At 54.6% G+C, this 21,989-nt stretch overlaps 2 protein-coding genes across 6 annotated transcripts; one reads left to right on the plus strand and one right to left on the minus strand.

Moving 5' to 3' along the window:
• The first annotated feature begins 1,683 nt into the window (after positions 1-1,683).
• ZDHHC22 (zinc finger DHHC-type palmitoyltransferase 22) lies at positions 1,684-4,649 on the plus strand. Its single transcript, XM_053474985.1, has 3 exons — positions 1,684-1,811; positions 3,335-3,889; positions 4,259-4,649. The coding sequence occupies exons 2-3, from the start codon at positions 3,394-3,396 to the stop codon at positions 4,492-4,494; spliced, it is 732 nt and encodes a 243-aa protein (XP_053330960.1). The 5' UTR covers positions 1,684-1,811; positions 3,335-3,393; the 3' UTR covers positions 4,495-4,649.
• A 1,601-nt stretch (positions 4,650-6,250) lies between these two features.
• Positions 6,251-14,807, minus strand: CIPC (CLOCK interacting pacemaker). 5 transcript variants are annotated; one of them, XM_053474984.1, is made up of 4 exons: positions 14,786-14,807; positions 8,319-8,475; positions 7,648-7,796; positions 6,251-7,182 (listed from the first exon to the last, which is right to left on the minus strand). In XM_053474984.1, exons 2-4 carry the CDS (start codon positions 8,440-8,442, stop codon positions 6,490-6,492), a joined length of 966 nt encoding a protein of 321 aa, XP_053330959.1. In that variant the 5' UTR covers positions 8,443-8,475; positions 14,786-14,807; the 3' UTR covers positions 6,251-6,489. The 5 variants fall into 5 exon arrangements, with proteins under 5 accessions (XP_053330959.1, XP_053330954.1, XP_053330955.1 ...); XM_053474979.1 differs by lacking the exon at positions 14,786-14,807 and adding an exon at positions 8,725-8,828 and having other exon boundaries at positions 8,319-8,481; XM_053474980.1 differs by lacking the exon at positions 14,786-14,807 and adding an exon at positions 8,725-8,812.
• Between the last annotated feature and the right edge of the window lie 7,182 nt (positions 14,808-21,989).

The raw sequence follows: 21,989 nt of genomic DNA on the forward strand, positions 1-21,989 counted from the left end.
TGAATGGGCAGATTCTCGGGGGGGGGGGGTGAATGGGCATATTCTCGGGGGGGGGGTGAATGGGCATATTCTCGGGGGGGGGGTGAATGGGCAGATTCTCGGGGGGGGGGGTGAATGGGCATATTCTCGGGGGGGGTGAATGGGCATATTCTCGGGGGGGGGGTGAATGGGCAGATTCTCGGGGGGGGGGTGAATGGGCAGATTCTCGGGGGGGGGGTGAATGGGCATATTCTCGGGGGGGTGTGAATGGGCATATTCTCGGGGGGGGGTGAATGGGCATATTCTCGGGGGGAGTTGAATGGGCAGATTCTCGGGGGGGGGGTGAATGGGCAGACTCTCGGGGGGGGGGGGTGAATGGGCAGACTTTCGGGGGGGGGGGTGAATGGGCAGATTCCCAGGGCCCAGTACTTCATTGGCTACTCTGATTTAAAGAGGAAATCCTAAACGTAAGTTTTGATTTTTCACCCCATAATATAATTTATGGCTCTGTTATCTGAATCATACTCCCGGTAACAATAGAATGGCTCAGTCTAAGTCACCCAGCCAGACACTCTGACTAATGGAAATCTATGGAGGAACAGACTCCATTAGCATCGCCATAAAGCAGGGGCATCCAACCTGCGGCCCTCCAGCTGCTGCAGGACTTCATCTCCCATCCTCCTCAGCCAGACCCTTAGCTGAAAGAGCATTATGGGAGATGTAGTCCTGCAGCAGCTGGAGGGCCGCAGGTTGGACGGCCCTGCCATAAAGCATCAGCTCAATGCGGTGTTTGAGCCGGAAAAGTCACCCACAATATCACATGACTGACAGCGACAGCGGCTCCAGATCTGCAGATAAAGGGAGTTTATTGGGACAAAAATAGATAAAACTAATTAAACTGTTAATACCGACCAACATTTCCCTTGAGCTTCCCAATTGGTGCTTTTCTCCCTGCTATATCACAGCTGGAACCCCTGCTTGAATGCAGGTTTATCATTCGCAATATCTTCCATAGAGGCCATTTTGCTGCCAAAAGCGTCACCCAATGGGATCCGTGTGATTGGTTATTACAGGGTTAATAATGGAAGTGCCCCGAGTGGCAGGCGGTCCCGGTGTCATCTGTCCCCTTCCTGCCACCAATAAGGCAGCTGTGACCCATCTCACAGGCAGCGCTGCCGCTCCCTGCCCGGGGCTGATACCGCCGACCACCCCGAGGCGCTGTGATGTCATGCACGGGGCAGGCTGGGGGGTAGAGGGTACTTCAGGTGTGCGGCGGGTTTTATGGCACAATCAGCCGGTGGTGAATAATCGGCAAATCACACAGGAGGGGAAGTGAAGGTTAATCTGCAGCATCTCCTGAGCGGTAGAGGGGGGCCGGGGGGGGCAGAAAGAGACGGGGAGGGAGACAGAGAGAGGGAGGCTGGGGGGCAGAGAGAGATGGGGAGGGAGACAGAGAGAGGGAGGCTGGGGGGCAGAGAGAGATGGGGAGGGAGACAGAGAGAGGGAGGCTGGGGGGCAGAGAGAGATAGGGAGGGAGACAGAGAGAGGGAGGCTGGGGGGCAGAAATAGACGGGGAGGAAGGCTGGCAGTAATAAAGAGATGTAGACGGAGGTGCGGTGAGACGGTCACAGAGAGGGATGAGGCAGATACCGGGGAGCATCGAGATCCCGCTCCGCACAGAAGCAGTTATACGGGAGGGGGGGGCAGGTGAGGGGGAGGGGACTCGGAGTTGGATGTTACTGAAGATGCCGGCTGAAGATGAGAAGCAGCCGACACGGCAGACGGGCAGCCCAAGGTCAGGGGGACACCGGCGGACCACCGTCTCGTAACATGTGAGTGCACAGCACGCTAAACTCGCTGACTGAACTACATTATACAGGGGGCCGGCTCGCTGATTAAACTATACATTATACAGGGGGTCGGGTCTCTGATTTATCTATACATTATACAGGGCAGCAGACCCTCTCCGGGGTATAGTTAAATCACAGAACTGGAATATCTCACACAAACCGTATCTGCCGTATCCGCCGGTGACCGGGGCCGGACTGGGGATGGCGAGGCGGCCGGCGGCTGGATACCAGAAGCCGTGAATTGTGTTGGACATATCCAGCCCGTTGCCCCTTGCGATGTGAAGAGGTATCAGGGAGCCAACACGTTCAAACTCTGTCTTTAGGGAGTAGCCGTACATGGACGGGCGCACCGGCAGGTGATGGATTTTCTAGGGGCTCTTGGCAGCTGTCGGACGGGGAACGCACCTCCTCTGTGTGCCGAATTCTGCTCAGACTGCCTCACCCTGCACCGACGCAATTGAACCAGGGATGTCTGGTGCGCAGATTGCCCCCTCCAAAGCAATTAGCGCAGCTGGGAATTAATACCCTCACATCAGCTTTACTGAATAGGTTGCTCGTTAATTTAATGAGGCGCAGGGTAATTTATTAAGATTCATAGTAGTTTAACACCTGATACTGAAGGGCCGCGGAGGGCGAGATTAGTCTTGTTGCTGCCTGTACCTGCGCCTCCTGTAACATCAGCACCAAACTTCTGCCACCATAAAGTCATGTGAAATGTGCAATCATTTACACGTATATGTCTCAATGCTACGGGTAGCGCTATTAATTACACGTATATATCTGGCCGGTAACTGTATTAGTTACACGTATATATCTGGTCGGTAACTGTATTAGTTACACGTATATATCTGGCCGGTAACGTGATTAGTTACACGTATATATCTGGCCGGTAACACTGTTAGTTACACGTATAGATCTGGCCGGTAACACTGTTAGTTACACGTATAGATCTGGCCGGTAACGGTATTAGTTACACGTATAGATCTGGCCGGTAACGCTATTAGGTACACGTATCTAATATATATATATATATATCCAGTAATGGTGTTAGGTACACGTATTTATCTGGTCAGTAACGACATTAAGGGAAAGTGGTCCTTCTTTAGTCTACTGTGAAACCCACGGTTAAGGGAAAATGTGGAGAAATAAAACATGGTGGGAAGTGCGGACAGGCCCCTGGGTTCTGGCGCAGTTGCCCTTCTGTGAGTACAGCCCTTATGGCACGGCTCAGCTGGGCTATTACAGGGAATGCCCCGGGGGGGGGGTCTGCAAACTGCCGGCTCGTGTTGGGGTATCGGCTCACGTCTTTGTAACATCTGAGGATTTAACCTGTAAAACGCTTCACTGGCGGCAGATCTGACGCAGGACGGAGTGTTGGAGGGGGGGGCAAATGAAACGCGGATTCAGTATGTAGCGGAACCTCTTTGCGCGACTAGCAGTCAGATGATTAATACCCCCGTCATGTGAGTACAGTACCCTAATAACTCTCATTCCTCCCCCTCTAGGAGCAGACTCCAGGCTGCAGGCCGGATCACTGCACCGGGAGCCGTTGCCGTTACCTGCCATGCTTGCTCTCCTCCAGCTGCTGAACCTTCTGGCCCCGCTTTACTTCCTCTGCCTCCTGGCTGTCACCTTAAGCCTCCAGCTCTTCCTCTTCCTCCCAGACATGTGTGTTCAGCCTTCAGCCTCACTGCCCCTCTCTGGTCTTCTTCACAGCTCCGTCTTCATGATCCTCTTGGTTAACACGCTGGGGAATTATATCCTGGTGATCTGGAACAGTCCCGGTGCCGGGGCGCTCTCGGTGGAGCCAGATAAGCCAGTCTGCCAGCTGTGCGCTCGAGTCTTGTGGGACAGGGAACATCACTGCTTCTTCACCGGGACGTGCATCGGCCGCAGCAACCTGCGCAGCTTTGTCTTATTCTGCCTGCATTCGTCTCTGAGCTGCTTCCACGCCTTCGTCATGGGAGTGGGATTCATCTCGGAGAATTTCTCTCTGTCTTTTTGTGACCCAGGGACCTTCCTCCGGCTGCTGCCTCTGTCCATCACGCGCTTCTTTTCAGGTCAGTCGGCTACACCTTAAACCCACCGATCCCTGGCACACAGGGTATTATTTAATAGCCCATTGTGTGGGGCTGTACAGGTTTTTAACTGGGGGCTCTTAATATTTACATACTGAGCTGAACTATTAGACTGCCCCAGCCTGGCCAGCAAGCAGTTAATAAGCCGGCACCATACTGACTCTGACTAATGTGCCCCACTTTCCCGGCTGCTCGTTACAGAGAGAGCCCGGCCGGTAATCTGACGATAGGGCTCGGGAGAACGGGGGTCTGAAATCGGTCTTCTCGCCCCTGTCTGTGTTTTGTCCTTGTCCGTCCTTCCCCGACTTATACCTGGAAGCCTCACCTGTCCTTCCCTTTCCCCGCGCGCAGGGTCCCTCCTCAGCTCGGACATGCTGGTGGTCCTCATGCTTTACCTCTGGTTTTCGGTGGGTCTGGCCTGTGCCGCCTTCTGCTGCCACCAGCTGCGAAACATCTGTACGGGACTGATCTCCCCCCAGCGTCAGCGCGCCGAGCAGCACATCGCGACCTGGAGGGAAAACCTGAAGATGGTCTTCGGAAAGCGTTGGTTATTGGCCATTCTCATCCCCCAGCCGATGGACAAATAACCCGGAGGTGCCACAAAGTGACCCTTCCAGACTGCACCAGCCAATGATTTCACTCCGCTGTGCAGCGCTGAGAACCTATCCCAACAAGCACCTATAACCAGCCCCCCCCCAACTGCTCTACACCGACATCCATTCCCCCCCCCCGACCGCTCTACACCGACATCCAGTTCCCCCCCCGGACAACCAGTCCCCCCCAACTGCTCTACACCGACATCCATCCCCCCCCCCGACCACTCTACACCGACAACCAGTCCCCCCCGACCTCTCTGCACCAATAACGAGTTGTTTTAGGAGTTATTTGAATTCTGTAGAACGTTGATATTGATTAGATTATTATAATTATTACACGGCGATATATATACAGTAGGATTAGTTGAATGAAGGAGAATCAGGACTTGGCTAAACGGTCGGAGTGCAGCCACTTCACATAAAGACCGATACGGCAGCCGGTACACCCTGCACTGCACCAACTGCCGACACTGGCACAACACTAATAAAGTGCACATTATACCCAGGGCTCGCTGAGCTCGTGTCGTCTGTGGGAATAAGGGCTCTGTGGCACAGGACACCCCTGGATTAACAGTCGAAGTTGTGGTTTTATCGCCACAGCACCAACAGTGTTCCTCTCAATTGGATCGGTTGCTATAGCGATAAGACCACTTTTCAAATGTGAAACAGAATCACTTTTAGGACAAAAAAAATCCAAAAAGTAATGGGGTTATCGGGGGGGGGCTCCAGAGAGGTGGGCAACACAAAGTGGGGAAAATCACTAAGATTTTAGTCTCGACGATGGGGTGTCTGTGACCCCACATCCGGGGGGGGGGGGGTTTCCTGTTCGGACGCACAGCCCGTTACATGATGTTATCTGACAGAAGCTTCCACTCTACCAGCTGCAGCTGCGTGACTCAACCTCCCTGCAGCCTCTACTCTCCCGCAATCTGCCTCCTCAGCAGCAGACCCAAAGTAATAATGTCTGTTACACGGTTACCCCTCATCACGCCACGATTAGCAGGTCCCTCGGAGACACGCAGGGTCTCGCACGATGCTGTCAGTAATCAGAAGTCCACGTGTTGGCCGTGGCAGCGCTCTGAGCGGGTGGCATGGTACCGCGCCGTGAGATGGACCGCCGCTTAGGGTACAAAACTACCTGGAGGAGGCTGCGGAGGCCCTGTGAGTAAAAGAAATCATTGCACCAATTTCTTATGAAAGTGATTTATTGTGAAGGTGAGATGAACCCAGAGCCCCCATACCCCCCCGAACAGTATCCAGAGCCCCCGTACCCCCCCAAACAGTATCCAGAGCCCCCGTACCCCCCAAACAGTAACCCAGAGCCCCGAACAGTATCCAGAGCCCCCGTACAGTAACCCAGAGCCCCTGTACCCCCCCAAACAGTAACCCAGAGCCCCTCTACCCCCGAACAGTATCCAGAGCCCCTGTAACCCCCCCACAGTAATCCAGAGTTCTCCCATACCCCCGTACCCCCCTACAGTAACCAAGACCCTGTACACCTCCCTACAGTTATCCAGAGCCCCCGTACCCCCCCTGTAGAGTAATCCAGAGCCCCCGTACCACCTCCTGCTACCCAATGTGAGATTAAGCGGGTTAAATCCCCTTTATCCTCAGACACAGGCCAGTATCTCACAGCCCCGGCAGCTGCTCGTATCAGGAAAGGGGAGGTAATTCTAACAAATTCACATTCCTGACACGGTCACTGGCCCCGGGGACCCTGACAATGCTCTCCATTCCCTGCTTTCTCATCTCTTGCTCCCTCAGCCCTGCACTCGGTGGTGGGCACACACCGTGGTCTCCTGCCACTCGGTGACCGTGACAAGCACTGGCCTGTGACCCACGGGGTAAGAAGTGCCCCTTTCCTGCCCTGCGAGATCGCGGCACGTGGCTCCGGCTGCAGTGGGTTCTTCTGGTTTGGCTGATTATTACATGGATCTAACGTCACACGTGAATAGAGTGTGAGCAGCACGCGCCGGATCTCACGCGTCACTCTGTGCGAGCGGCAGGCGCGTCTCGCTCACCCTCTGCTAGCGAGTCCTGCAGCTTCTGCCAGTGCTGCAGCTCATTGCCACTCACTGCCCTGCTATAAAGCTCTACCTGCTGCTGCAGCTTCTCCAGCTGGCGCTGGGTGACCTGGTTCAGCCGCATCAACTCCTTGGTCTTCATGGCAATGCCCAGCAGACCCGAGTGGTGCAGCACTCCCAGGGTGTTCTGGAAACGCCGGCTTTTGTTCTGCGGATCTGCCGAGCGGGCAGGCTGGACCGTAGGGGCGCTTGTTTCTTGGTTAGAAGTTACCCCACAGCCCGTGTCGACGGTCTCGGCCAGCGTGGGACCCCCGTGTCCTTTGTCCGCAGCCTCACAACCCAGAACCTCTGCCGGCATCAAACGTTCTTGATTTTTCGTACGAAACGGGAGGGAGGCAGCTCTGCATTTGCGCTTGTGGCCGGGGCCCCCGGAATGCAGTCCGCTTGCCGGCCCGGGACGGAACGTGTCGGCCCCTCTTTTGGCCGAGCGCTGGGGTGGGTGAGGGGCTATCTTGGCGTAGGAGTTTAAGACGGGCAGATACTTCGGGGTCTTGCTGCTGGCGGGAGGGAAGAGCAGGATTTGTGGAGAAGATGGAAGTAGCTGAAGAGAGGGACGGATAGTCCATGATTGTACGGGGGGCTTGTGGCCGGACCCCTGCGGAAGACAAAGACACAGTCAGTGGCAGCGGCGTCCCTGAGCCCGTCCACCATCTGGCCTGAGGAGCGAGAACTTCGGGACAATCAAGTTTTACCCAGTTCATATACCAATCCCCAAGAAGCACACGGGGACACGGGGGGTTAATCCCCGGGATCTATCATTTACAGAGGCCGGCATGGACTCTCCCATCTCTGGCGGGACCCCTAACCTCCAGATAACACAACAAACCCCTAAATACCTCACGGGGGCCGACACACCGCGGCTTTCTGACAGACACCGGGGGCTTTCGCCGCCGATCCGTACACACATTTCCAGTAAGATCGTAAACCGCTGATTAACGGACATCAAGGGTTAACATGCAGCGCACCGAGCCTGGCTAGAACACGTATGTTCCCAAGGAGGATGCGCATAGGTTTGGTTATTTAGCCTTAAGAGATGTTATCTGCTTCGGACCTGCCCTACCTGATCGACGAGCACTTTCTGCAAGACTCCAACAGGCGGAGTGCGGGTGTGAGCGTGGCCTGAGGGGTCCTCCGCGTTCCGGGGTCCTGCTGCGGGGCCCTCCTCGGAATCCGTCTGCTCCACGGAGCTCAGGCCCTCTGACGCAACATCTGGGGAAGAAGAATAAGGATTACAGGGGGCCGCACACCGGGGCCGAACCGCACACGTGACAATGACAACCGTGTCTTACACTGCGCCGTTTCAAGCGTGTCACAGACTCATGACATGTTCTTCACGTCTAGGAACAGTGAGGCTGCCCTCCACACTGGCGCGGCCCACCGGACAGTGTTTGGGGGCTGAATAACCATCAAAGTCTGAATCATAAAAGACTGAACAGATTTAATAGCGGAAAAGTTTGCTTCTTGGCGGTTCTCCTCAGAGACGGGGGCCCCCCACTCACTATTTAAATGGATGCCACCACCCCCCTAGCACCCCAGCCTGAACCAATCAGCAACTCGGCAGCAGGGGAGAGCTGAGCGGGGGATAGACGGTGCGGAGGGCTCACGCCTGTCTGGGGGCATTAAAACACAATGCGGCAGACATCGGGGGTTACCGGTCACCCCGCGTCATGTCATAAACCGGGATAATATTCCTGCTCACTACCCTCAGCCGGCGGGACGCGGCGCCAGTACCTGAGTATCCAGAGTCCTTGTCGGATTCCCAAGCCGCTTTGTGTCTGGCTTTCTGCGAAGTCCCTCGGCCGGGGGCAGGAGGTAAATGCCCCGCTCTGACCGGGCACAGCGGGGCGCTCTCCATGGCTGCTCAGCAACACCCCAGGCGGCGCGGCATCTGAAGCTGAAGAGAAAGGGTTAACACGTGCAGAACCCGCCGGTACTTCTCCAGTCCATGGACTGCCCCGTCTCTACCCCAAACCCCCCCAAATATTATACCCATTAACAGGGTAACTGCTCAGCACAGGGACCCTGTATACAAAATGACCAAAATAACACCCTTTACAGCCATGTCTGCCCCAAATAACTCCTAGTTACCCCAGCACCCAGATACTAAGCATTGCCCCATAAACATATTGTAATATACCCCCAGCCACCGATACCTGAGGAAATAACTACCCCTGCACCGCCAGCCCGGGCTCCACGCTCACACGGCGGCGCTATGACAACAAGGGCGGTGGAGGTCGCAGACGTGACGTCACCATCCCGGGCCGACCGCCATATTTGGTATCCCGTTTAAATTTCATGTCTGCCCTCATTGACTGGAAGAAGTCGCCCCATGCAACATGGCGGCTGAGCTGGTGGGGGCCATTTTTATTGTGGGTAACTGTGAGGCGATGGCTTTACCTCTTGCTCCGTAACACGAGCCCAACAGGTGGCAACGTGCCCAGCATTCGTCTCATTTTAATTACTGCCCACTCGTGGGGTAAAATTCCCAAGTGTCCATGTTCACATGTCCCTGCTGTCTCTGTTTACTTTGCTCAGTCCCTCTCTGTGCTACAAATCCCCATGCCCCTCTCTCCTCCCCTGTGCCTCTCCCCTGATGCCCCTCTCTCCTCCCCTGTGCCTCTCCCCTGGTGCCCCTCTCTCCTCCCCTGGGCCTCTCCCCTGGTGCCCCTCTCTCCTCCCATGTGTCTATCCCTTGATGCCCCTCTCTCCCCTGTGCCTCTCCCCTGATGCCCCTCTCTCCTCCCCTGTGCCTCTCCCCTGATGCCCCTCTCTCCTCCCCTGGGCCTCTCCCCTGGTGCCCCTCTCTCCTCCCATGTGTCTCTCCCTTGATGCCCCTCTCTCCTCCCTTGTGTCTCTCCCCTAATGCCCCTCTCTCCTCCCCTGTGTCTCTCCCGTAATGCCCATCTCTCCAACCCCTGTGTCTCTCCCCTAATGCCCCTCTCCTCCCCTGTGTCTCTCCCGTAATGCCCCTCTCTCCAACCCCTGTGTCTCTCCCCTAATGCCCCTCTCTCCTCCCCTGTGTCTCTCCCCTAATGCCCCTCTCTCCTCCCCTGTGTCTCTCCCCTAATGCCCCTCTTGATGGAGAGCAAAGAAGCCCCAACAGATGTTACTGCCCCAGACCCTTCCCGGTGGGGGGTGTACAGCGGTCCACATGGCCAGCGTGTCAGAGATCGGCACAAATCCTGGGGCAGATAAACAAAAGTGGAGCAAGTGGCAGGGTCATTCCCCTGGTTGCTATGGAGATTGCAGCACTTTGCACCCAGCAGTGTGTTGTCGGTGGATTTGGGAGATCTGTGTTGTTCAGGGGTTTAATCTGCTTGTAATGTTGGCCCCCAAATATCACACCCATTGGGCCCACGGGGATTTTGTATTTTCTTTAGATACAGGGTAGTGGATCAAAGGAATGGCCGCCCAGGTTGAGTTTTGGGGTAATATTGGTGGTCAGACCGGATCATTACCAGGCGCTTCCATTGGAGCAAATACAAGGTGTGGGATGAGATTGTAAGCTCTTAGGGGCAGGGCCCTTTCGCCCTCCCCGTTAACATGGGTAAATGTTGCTGCGCTACGGCTTCTGCTGGCGCTATATGAACGATATGCACGGATAAGCGGGTCTGTGTACTCCCCCATTTTGCCACCAGAGGGCAGTGCTCCATAACGGATGTTTATCTGCGCACCCAGTAATTGCCCCCCTCAGCCGGAGAACTGAGTCTGTAAGTGGAGGAAAACGCATCAAATACTCCGCTCCGGTATATGGGGCCGATACTGCCGTTGAGTTTCGGCATGATGTTTTATCACAAAAGGAAAGCCATAGTTGGCACAGGGCCCTGCCGCCAGGTGGAAGCGGCTCCTGAGGGTGTTACATCAAACATTAACCGCGGTATCAGACGGCCTTTAACCCCCCGGGCCCCGCGCCGCCTCAGAGTGCCAGCCTGCGTGTTTACAGCCGATCGATAACTCGCTTGGCAAAGACAAAAAGGTCAAACCTGCGCGAGCGCCACGCACTGCACCCCGATACACGCACCCGGAGCACAGCATACAGCGCACTGCATCCCAATACACGCACCCGGAGCACAGCATAGAGCGCACTGCACCCCAATACACACACCCGGCGCACAGCATAGAGCGCACTGCACCCCAATACACACACCCGGCGCACAGCATACAGCGCACTGCACCCCGATACACGCACCCGGAGCACAGCATACAGCGCACTGCACCCCGATACACGCACCCGGAGCACAGCATACAGCGCACTGCACCCAGATATACGCACCCGGAGCACAGCATACAGCGCACTGCACCCAGATACATGCACCCGGCGCACAGTATGGACCACACTGCACCCCGATACATGCACCCGGCTCACAGCACACTGCACCCCGATACACGCACCCCGGCGCACAGCATACAGCGCACTGCACCCCGATACACGCACTCGGCTCACAGCATACAGCGCACTGCACCCCGATACACGCACCCGGAGCACAGCATACAGCGCACTGCACCCCAATACACACACCCGGCGCACAGCATAGAGCGCACTGCACCCCAATACACACACCCGGCGCACAGCATACAGCGCACTGCACCCCAATACACACACCCGGCGCACAGCATACAGCGCACTGCACCCCGATACATGCACCCGGAGCACAGCATACAGCGCACTGCACCCAGATACATGCACCCGGCGCACAGCATGGACCACACTGCACCCCGATACATGCACCCGGCTCACAGCACACTGCACCCCGATACACGCACCCCGGCGCACAGCATAGAGCGCACCGCACCCCAATACACACACCCGGCGCACAGCATACAGCGCACTGCACCCCAATACACACACCCGGCGCACAGCATACAGCGCACTGCACCCCAATACACACACCCGGCGCACAGCATACAGCGCACTGCACCCCGATACACGCACCCGGAGCACAGCATACAGCGCACTGCACCCAGATACATGCACCCGGCGCACAGCATGGACCACACTGCACCCCGATACATGCACCCGGCTCACAGCACACTGCACCCCGATACACGCACCCCGGCGCACAGCATAGAGCGCACCGCACCCCAATACACACACCCGGCGCACAGCATACAGCGCACTGCACCCCAATACACACACCCGGCGCACAGCATACAGCGCACTGCACCCCGATACACGCACCCGGAGCACAGCATACAGCGCACTGCACCCAGATACATGCACCCGGCGCACAGCATGGACCACACTGCACCCCGATACACGCACCCGGCTCACAGCACACTGCACCCCGATACACGCACCCCGGCGCACAGCATAGAGCGCACTGCACCCCAATACACACACCCGGCGCACAGCATAGAGCGCACTGCACCCCAATACACACACCCGGCGCACAGCATACAGCGCACTGCACCCCAATACACGCACTCGGCTCACAGCATACAGCGCACTGCCCCCCGATACACACACCCGGCGCACAGCATACAGCGCACTGCACCCCAATACACGCACTCGGCTCACAGCATACAGCGCACTGCACCCCAATACACGCACTCGGCTCACAGCATACAGCGCACTGCCCCCCGATACACACACCCGGCGCTCAGCATACAGCGCACTGCGCCCCGATACACGCACCCGGAGCACAGCATACAGCGCACTGCACCCCGATACACGCACTCGGCTCACAGCACACTGCACCCCGATACACGCACCCCGGCGCACAGCATACAGCGCACTGCACCCCAATATACGCACCCGGCGCTCAGCATACAGCGCACTGCACCCCGATACACGCACCCGGAGCACAGCATACAGCGCACTGCGTCCCGATACACACACCCGGAGCACAGCATACAGCGCACTGCGTCCCGATACACACACCCGGCGCACAGCATACAGCGCACTGCGTCCCGATACACACACCCGGAGCACAGCATACAGCGCACCGCACCCCGATACACGCACTCGGCTCACAGCATACAGCGCACTGCACCCAGATACATGCACCCGGAGCACAGCATACAGCGCACTGCGTCCCGATACACGCACCCGGAGCACAGCATACAGCGCACTGCGTCCCGATACACGCACCCGGAGCACAGCATACAGCGCACTGCACCCCAATACACACACCCGGAGCACAGCATACAGCACACTGCACCCCGATACACGCACCCGGAGCACAGCATACAGCGCACCGCACCCCGATACACGCACTCGGCTCACAGCATACAGTGCACTGCGTCCCGATACACGCACCCGGAGCACAGCATACAGCACACTGCACCCCGATACACGCACCCGGAGCACAGCATACAGCGCACTGCGTCCCGATACACGCACCCGGAGCACAGCACACTGCACCCCGATACACGCACCCCGGCGCACAGCATACAGCGCACTGCGTCCCGATACACGCACCCGGAGCACAGCATACAGCGCACTGCACCCCGATACACGCACTCGGCTCACAGCATACAGCGCACTGCGCCCCGATACACGCACCCGGAGCACAGCATACAGCGCACTGCACCCCGATACACGCACCCGGCTCACAGCATACAGCGCACTGCACCCCGATACACGCACCCCGGCGCACAGCATACAGCGCACTGCACCCCGATACACGCACCCGGCTCACAGCATACAGCGCACTGCACCCCGATACACGCACCCGGCTCACAGCACACTGCACCCTGATACACGCACCCGGCTCACAGCATACAGCGCACTGCACCCCGATACACGCACCTGGAGCACAGCATACAGCGCACTGCACCCCGATACACGCACCCCGGCGCACAGCATACAGCGCACTGCACCCCGATACACGCACCCGGCTCACAGCATACAGCGCACTGCACCCCGATACACGCACCCGGCTCACAGCACACTGCACCCTGATACACGCACCCGGCTCACAGCATACAGCGCACTGCACCCCGATACACGCACCTGGAGCACAGCATACAGCGCACTGCACCCCGATACACGCACCCCGGCGCACAGCATACAGCGCACTGCACCCTGATACACGCACCTGGAGCACAGCATACAGCGCACTGCACCCCGATACACACACCCGGCTCACAGCATACAGCGCACTGCACCCCGATACACGCACCCGGAGCACAGCACACTGCACCCCGATACACGCACCCCGGCGCACAGCATACAGCGCACTGCACCCTGATACACGCACCTGGAGCACAGCATACAGCGCACTGCACCCCGATACACGCACCCGGAACACAGCATACAGCGCACTGCACCCCGATACACGCACCCGGAGCACAGCACACTGCACCCCGATACACACACCCGGCTCACAGCATACAGCGCACTGCACCCCGATACACGCACCCCGGCGCACAGCATACAGCGCACTGCACCCCAATATACGCACCCGGCGCTCAGCATACAGCGCACTGCGCCCTGATACACGCACCCGGCTCACAGCATGGAGTTCACACATAGACTGTATGTCTATCCCATGCATGTTTAATACCCTCACTGTATTACCCTCTACCACTTCTGCTGGGAGGCTGCCCCACTTATCTACCACCCTCTCAGTAAAGCAGGTTGGCCTCTGTGTATCACGTTTGGGTGATGCAGAGATCGAATTCTCGTTGCTATGGAGACAGCATCGTTAGGATTAATTAGGCCGGGTCCCCAGTGTCTCTGGGTCTCCTTGTTGCTAGGTTACTGTCTGGCAGCATTCTCTCATTGTTAACCCCGCAAGCCCAGAACTGTATGACTTACAGAGACCTGGCAGCATTACCCAGACTTCCCATCTGGAAGGGTCAGCAAACCAGTCACATAAAGGGTTAACAATGCAGGAAACAAGACAAGGCTGGGCTACTGCGCTGTCTGCAGGAGTAGTGTTGGCAGGGCTGGGTTTCCAAGCAGAGCTGGGTTATACAACTGATCTTGTTAATGGCAGTGAGCCTGCCAATCATAGACTGCCATGTCAGCTCATAATGATGTAACAGCTTCCTATTGGCTGACTACAGCCACCACTGGGCATTTCATTAAGATCAGGTTTGAAGCCTTTTGCCCCTGTGGCTGGCTGGTTGCAGGCTGTGTGTGGCGCGGTACATGGGGGGTTAATGCCCCTTGCCGGTCCTGTTATTTAAACTTTTCTGTATTATTCTTGCAGTTCCACATTTCTCCACCGGGGGCTGTATGCAGCATTTACCCCCTTGCTGGGTCCTTTCTATGCATTCAGTTCATGGCCAGCAGATATACAGGTTTTGCTGCTTTACTAATGGACCACTTGGCTGGACCTGCCCCTGGGGCAAAATGCTTCAAGATCTGCCCTGCCTACCACATTCTTTCACATGTATTTAGGTGTCAGAGAGAGGGGCCCCTGGGGCATTATCCCATGTCCTGGTGCCCCGAATCTGGCTGCCAAGTCAGGGAACAGGGGGTTCATAAATGGTTTTTATTATTTACAAGAGGGCAAGAAGGGGTGATAAACCTGCCCCTGAAATCGGGGGGGCCCTCCAGATGTGTATCATGCATTCTGTTTTAGCTGTACCCAAAACGCTTTGGGGGCCTCTACATCGCTGTGCTACAGGGGCCAATAAGAAAAGGGGTCCGGCTGGCGGGGACAGTAAGAAGGGTCCTGGGCTCAGTTTTTAGGGGAGACTTCAGTAAGTACCCCCGGGGCACAGGGGGGGGGCATCCAGCTGGGGTTGATGGAGAGACACAGCAGAAGGGGTACAGACACTGCTTATTCCTCGTCCAGCAGCACAGTGAGGGTTAACCTTGAGTTAGACCCTTGTGTGGGGTATTTCTGGGTTGGGCGGATGTGAGGGGTAAATGATGGGGGGGAGTCCATAACAGATTGAGGTCTGTCCCACACATGGACCTGGTTAGTTGTGCAGTTGGGGGAGGGGAGGACAATGAGCCCTTCATGCCCCTGGACATAACAGTGTGCAGCAGCCCAGCTCTGAAATGGTTAAAAGGGGACCCAGCGGAGGAATCCATTCTGGGATTCTCAGCTCCTGCCCATTTCTTTTAACTCATTAAGTGCCAGATGGCGGGAGAGATGGTTCCTGGGGGCCGCCCATGTTTACACCAGTCGCTGGGGGTACTAGGGGAGCCTGGCACAGCCACTGCCCCTCCACTGGGCACCACACATTCCTCCCTTATCACCCACTCAGTGTCCACCCTTACCCCCAAGATCTCCCCCATCGCTATTCCTCACCCCTCTCTACCTGCTAACCACTGTCTCCCCACATCACTCCTCTCCTTCCGTCAGCTCTCTCCCCTCTCCACTACATGCATCTCTCTCCCCTTCCTTGCTCCCTCCACCCCCCTCTCCACTAAACCCAGCCCTCCCCCTTTCTCTCTCTCTCTCTGCTCCCCCCCCCCCACTTGTTCTTCCTTCCCCTCTATCTGAGGCCACAACTGAGGAATCCATTGACGTCAGACACTCTATTCCTGGACACAGCTTCAGATTCTGTTTATTTATTTCCTGACAACTTCCATGAACACCGTGACCCAGGGCCCCCTCCGAACTGCCTCCACGCCCCGCTCATCCCGCCTCTCTCTCACCAGCTGCCCCTATCCCTCCTCAACTTCTCCCCATTCTCCACTTTCCAGCAGCAACAGACCTCAGGAAGGGCTGAGAGAGACACCATTAAAGCAGAGAAACTACCCTCCCCCTACACCGCATGCAAGTGCAAATACACCGTAACTACCCGCCACACACACTGCACCACTGTGCAAACACACCGTAACTACCCCCCGGACATCACATGATGGCAAAAATACACTATAAAGATACCTGTATACTGCACAAATATACCATAACAACCTATGGATTCCGTGCGACTGTGCAAATACACCATAACTACACCTGGATACTGCACAATTGCACAAATACACCACAACCACCTTAGACACTGTGAGACTGCACAAATACACAGTAACTGCACCTGTATACTACGCAGATACATTGTAACTGCCCTCAGATACTGTGCAATTGTGCCAATACACTGTAACTACATTTGGATACTGCACAACTGTACAAATACACCATATCCACCTCCAGACACCGTAACTACAGCCGGTTACCACACAGATACAGCATGACTACACCTGATACTGCACAAACAATACCATGCAAATGCACAAATACACTGTAACTACACTCCAATAGTTTGCAACTGCACAAATACACCATATAACTACCCCCAGATACCATGTGACTGCAGGAAAACACAGTAATTTCCCCCAGACATTATTTGAATAATATAAATACACCGTAACCAAGACACTGCACAACTGCAGAAATACACTGTAACTATCCCTACACCACAATAATGTGCAAATACACCGTAACTACACCTGAAAATGCACAAACACGCTGTAACTACCACTAGATACCACAATTATGTGCAAATACACCATAACTAGACCTGACAATGCACAAACACGCTGTAACTACCACTAGATACCACAATAATGTGCAAATACACTGTAACTACACCTGGACACTGCACGAACACGCTGTAACTACCACTAGATACCACAATAATGTGCAAATACACCGTAACTACACCTGGACACTGCACGAACACGCTGTAACTACACCTGGATACCATGTGCAGACAGCGTTCACAGTGTAATTATACAGGCAACGTACACTCGGGCAATATAAGCATGCGTGGAACAGATAATGGACACAGGCACGCTGCAGTAACATGGACTCTGTACGGATCAGCCTGTCGCAGGGAAAAGGTTAATGATTTACCGTCTAAACATTTCAACAGCAAGCGAGACGCGCTGATCGTGAACTCAAAGGATTGAAAGGAAGACGCCGACAAAATATTTCACAAAATAATCAATACAATATAGATCATACAGTATATATACTGGTACAATGTATATAATAACAATATATCATACAGTATATATACCGATACAATGTATATAATAACAATATATCATACAGCATATATACTGATACAATGTATATAATAACAATATATCATACAGCATATATACCGATACAATGTATATAATAACAATATATCATACAGTATATATACCGATACAATGTATATAATAACAATATATCATACAGTATATATACCGATACAATGTATATAATAACAATATATCATACAGTATATATACCGATACAATGTATATAATAACAATATATCATACAGTGTATATATACCGATACAATGTATATAATAACAATATATCATACAGTATATATACTGATACAATGTATATAATAACAATATATCATACAGTGTATATATACCGATACAATGTATATAATAACAATATATCATACAGTATATATACTGATACAATGTATATAATAACAATATATCATACAGTATATATACTGATACAATGTATATAATAACAATATATATAATAAACAATATATATAATAAAAGTATATATAATAAAACGTACATTATAAGATGTATATAATAAATGTGTATCATACAGTATATATATATATATATATATATATATATATATATATAGATATAGATATGTATATACTGGGTTCCTACAGGAACGGCTCACTGTTAATTCTTTGGTTTTGGGTTCTTTGTTAGTTTATGTCTTTGGGGCAGTCTGAGCAGCGGCCATGTCTCTTTGCCAGACATATAACCCCCAAAGCCTGGAACATCCCCTTCTGTATTCTGGGCCATGAAGGGTTAAAGCAGAGGGCCCAGTAGAATTTGCCACCCTATTCCTGGCAGGAGACCATAAGCCGGGCCCCGGGCCAGCCTGAGATCTGGGGACATTCATGTCTCTCTGTCCAGGACCTAGAACCCAAAAAGCTGGCCACTGGGTGGGGGTAATCTTACACTCTCCCCACAGCTCTCCCCACGGCTCTCCCCCTCTCTCGCTCTCCCCTAGGCTTCCATCCAATGTCTATGACTAGACAGGAAGGGCACACAGACAGCGGAGGGAGGGGCAGCTTCTCTCTCATTGTGCAGATACTTATTATCAATATACTGTTTATGCTCCACCGCTGGCAGCAGCCGCTCGCGTTCGGCCTCTGGTGCCAAACATGAAGCTGGTGAAGGTTGTACTCAGTGTCACCAAACCAGAGCCGCAGCTCACGCTAGCAGCATGCGAGGCCGGAGTGAGGTGTGCAGAACCGCATGGGAAGGTGGCAGAGGCTGTGTTGGGGTGGCAGAGGCTGCGTTGGGGTGGCAGAGGCTGCATTGGGGTGGCAGAGGCTGTGTTGGGGTGGCAGAGGCTGTGTTGGGGTGGCAGAGGCTGCGTTGGGGTGGCACAGGCTGCGTTGGGGTGGCACAGGCTGCGTTGGGGTGGCACAGGCTGCATTGGGGTGGCACAGGCTGCATTGGGGTGGCACAGGCTGCGTTGCGGTGGCGCAGGCTGTGTTGGGGTGGCAGAGGCTGCGTTGGGGTGGCACAGGCTGCATTGGGGTGGCAGAGGCTGCGTTGGGGTGGCAGAGGCTGGGTGAGAGTGGCAGAGGCTGGGTGAGGGTGGCATAGGCTGGCACACTGTGGTGATGCTGCCATTAGAATTGATTCTCAATCTTATGTTGTGTCCAGGGTCTATTCTTTCTGCAGGTTTCCATGGTAACAGCCAGTGTCTGGTGTGGTTGCCTTGTAAACCGATCTGGCCCAGTCTTCATCACAGGATGCTTAGGAAACTCTATACTCAGAAGGGGGCGGGGCATCAGGACTGCATTTATTATAATTATTATTATTATTACCTTTTATTTATATAGAGAGAGAGGGAGAGAGCCCTGCTAGCAAGTCCAGTGACTCCTTTACCACCCCCTCCTTGCACCCCGTATTACTCACCGGTACCCCAAAGACCCGCCGCTGTCTGACCAGTCCTGATACCGCAGTCACATCCCCTACATTACATACAGACCCGCCGCTGTCTGACCAGTCCTGATACCGCAGTCACATCCCCTACATTACATACAGACCCGCCGCTGTCTGACCAGTCCTGATAACCCAGTCACACCCCCTACATTACATACAGACCCGCCGCTGTCTGACCAGTCCTGATAACGCAGTCACATCCCCTACATTACATACAGACCCGCCGCTGTCTGACCAGTCCTGATAACCCAGTCACACCCCCTACATTACATACAGACCCGCCGCTGTCTGACCAGTCCTGATACCGCAGTCACATCCCCTACATTACATACAGACCCGCCGCTGTCTGACCAGTCCTGATAACGCAGTCACATCCCCTACATTACATACAGACCCGCCGCTGTCTGACCAGTCCTGATAACAGTCACATCCCCTACATTACATACAGACCCGCCGCTGTCTGACCAGTCCTGATAACCCAGTCACACCCCCTACATTACATACAGACCCGCCGCTGTCTGACCAGTCCTGATAACGCAGTCACATCCCCTACATTACATACAGACCCGCCGCTGTCTGACCAGTCCTGATAACGCAGTCACATCCCCTACATTACATACAGACCCGCCGCTGTCTGACCAGTCCTGATAACGCAGTCACACCCCCTACATTACATACAGACCCGCCGCTGTCTGACCAGTCCTGATACCGCAGTCACATCCCCTACATTACATACAGACCCGCCGCTGTCTGACCAGTCCTGATAACCCAGTCACATCCCCTACATTACATACAGACCCGCCGCTGTCTGACCAGTCCTGATACCGCAGTCACATCCCCTACATTACAAGCAGACCCGCCGCTGTCTGACCAGTCCTGATAACGCAGTCACATCCCCTACATTACAAGCAGACCCGCCGCTGTCTGACCAGTCCTGATAACGCAGTCACACCCCCTACATTACAAGCAGACCCGCCGCTGTCTGACCAGTCCTGATAACGCAGTCACATCCCCTAGATTACATCCAGACCCGCCGCTGTCTGACCAGTCCTGATACCGCAGTCACATCCCCTACATTACATACAGACCCGCCGCTGTCTGACCAGTCCTGATAACGCAGTCACATCCCCTACATTACATACAGACCCGCCGCTGTCTGACCAGTCCTGATAACGCAGGCACATCCCCTACATTACATACAGACCCGCCGCTGTCTGACCAGTCCTGATAACGCAGGCACATCCCCTACATTACATACAGACCCGCCGCTGTCTGACCAGTCCTGATAACGCAGTCACATCCCGAACATTACATACAGATCCCGCGCTGTCTGACCAGTCCTGATACCGCAGTCACATCCCCTACATTACATACAGACCCGCCGCTGTCTGACCAGTCCTGATACCGCAGTCACATCCCCTACATTACATACAGACCCGCCGCTGTCTGACCAGTCCTGATAACGCAATCACATCCCCTACATTACATACAGACCCGCCGCTGTCTGACCAGTCCTGATAACGCAGTCACATCCCCTACATTACATACAGACCCGCCGCTGTCTGACCAGTCCTGATAACGCAGTCACATCCCCTACATTACATACAGACCCCGCGCTGTCTGACCAGTCCTGATAATGCTGATAGCGTGGAGGGGGCAGCGCAGGATGTTCCTCATATTATTCTGTTTATCTCAAGGACTCTATGAAAGAAAATGTTTATTTATGTCCCGGCGAGTCCTGAGTCCCCACTCAACCCTCTGCTCACACTACAGCGCTCGTCCTCAAACTGCACATTCAGTCGCTACACCCCATTCAGTCGCGGGCTGGTCATTAGAATGCCATCTGCGGCCATGTTTAGCTGCATGCCTGCCTAGCGGCTCGGTGATTTCGGGAAGTATCCATGTGCGCTGCGTCTATGAATCAGTTGATTGCTGTTATATTATTGGACAGTCCTTAAGATGTGGGTAGCGCAGGGCACAGTGTACCGGCGTGTGCGGTAATTGTTGCGGTGGGGGGGGATCTGACACCTGTCCTTACGGCACGCAGTGTCCGGCTAATCCCGGAGATGCTAAAACAGTCTGGAATGTGAAAGGTCACAGAGGGGCTGCGCATGCTCAGGGGCCGGAGAACGGAGGATTCAGGGCAATACCCCGAATGCCGGCTCCTGTAGCCGACGCCACGATCTCCATTTCAGGGCTTCCAAGAAAAACCGGAACATGATTAGAAACGTGTGTCCATGAAATTGTCTCAGTACGCGGCGGGCACTTCATGTCAGCCAGGCCACACGCGTGATACACGTATGTGGCTTCCAGACAGGTTCATGGTGTTACAGGGTCACCGTACCCAAGGCTGGGTCCCCCTGTTTGAGGGCTGAGGAATCACCAGTCAGTTCCTCATACGGAGCTCCTGCTATCCACGGATCAGTCAGACCCCCATTCACAGTAAAACAAGAACTTTATTTACAAACACACAGAACTTTATATATAACCTCACTTCAATCAACATTCCTTTACCAGACGTTCTCAACACACCCAGAACCCCAAACCCCATCA

This window comes from Spea bombifrons, chromosome 9 (assembly GCF_027358695.1).
Source record: "Spea bombifrons isolate aSpeBom1 chromosome 9, aSpeBom1.2.pri, whole genome shotgun sequence".
NCBI classification, from domain to species: Eukaryota; Metazoa; Chordata; class Amphibia; order Anura; family Pelobatidae; genus Spea; species Spea bombifrons.

What these genes read in the sequence shown, in the direction of transcription:
- ZDHHC22 (XM_053474985.1), top strand. Translation starts at nt 3,394, where the DNA reads ATGCTTGCTCTCCTCCAGCTGCTGAACCTTCTGGCCCCGCTTTACTTC. An exon ending in CATCACGCGCTTCTTTTCAG is followed by an intron (nt 3,890 to 4,258) that starts GTCAGTCGGCTA and finishes CCCCGCGCGCAG; the next exon opens with GGTCCCTCCTCAGCTCGGAC.
- CIPC (XM_053474984.1), bottom strand. Translation starts at nt 8,442, where the DNA reads ATGGAGAGCGCCCCGCTGTGCCCGGTCAGAGCGGGGCATTTACCTCCT. An exon ending in CAAGGACTCTGGATACTCAG is followed by an intron (nt 7,797 to 8,318) that starts GTACTGGCGCCG and finishes CTTCTTCCCCAG; the next exon opens with ATGTTGCGTCAGAGGGCCTG. An exon ending in AGAAAGTGCTCGTCGATCAG is followed by an intron (nt 7,183 to 7,647) that starts GTAGGGCAGGTC and finishes TGTCTTCCGCAG; the next exon opens with GGGTCCGGCCACAAGCCCCC.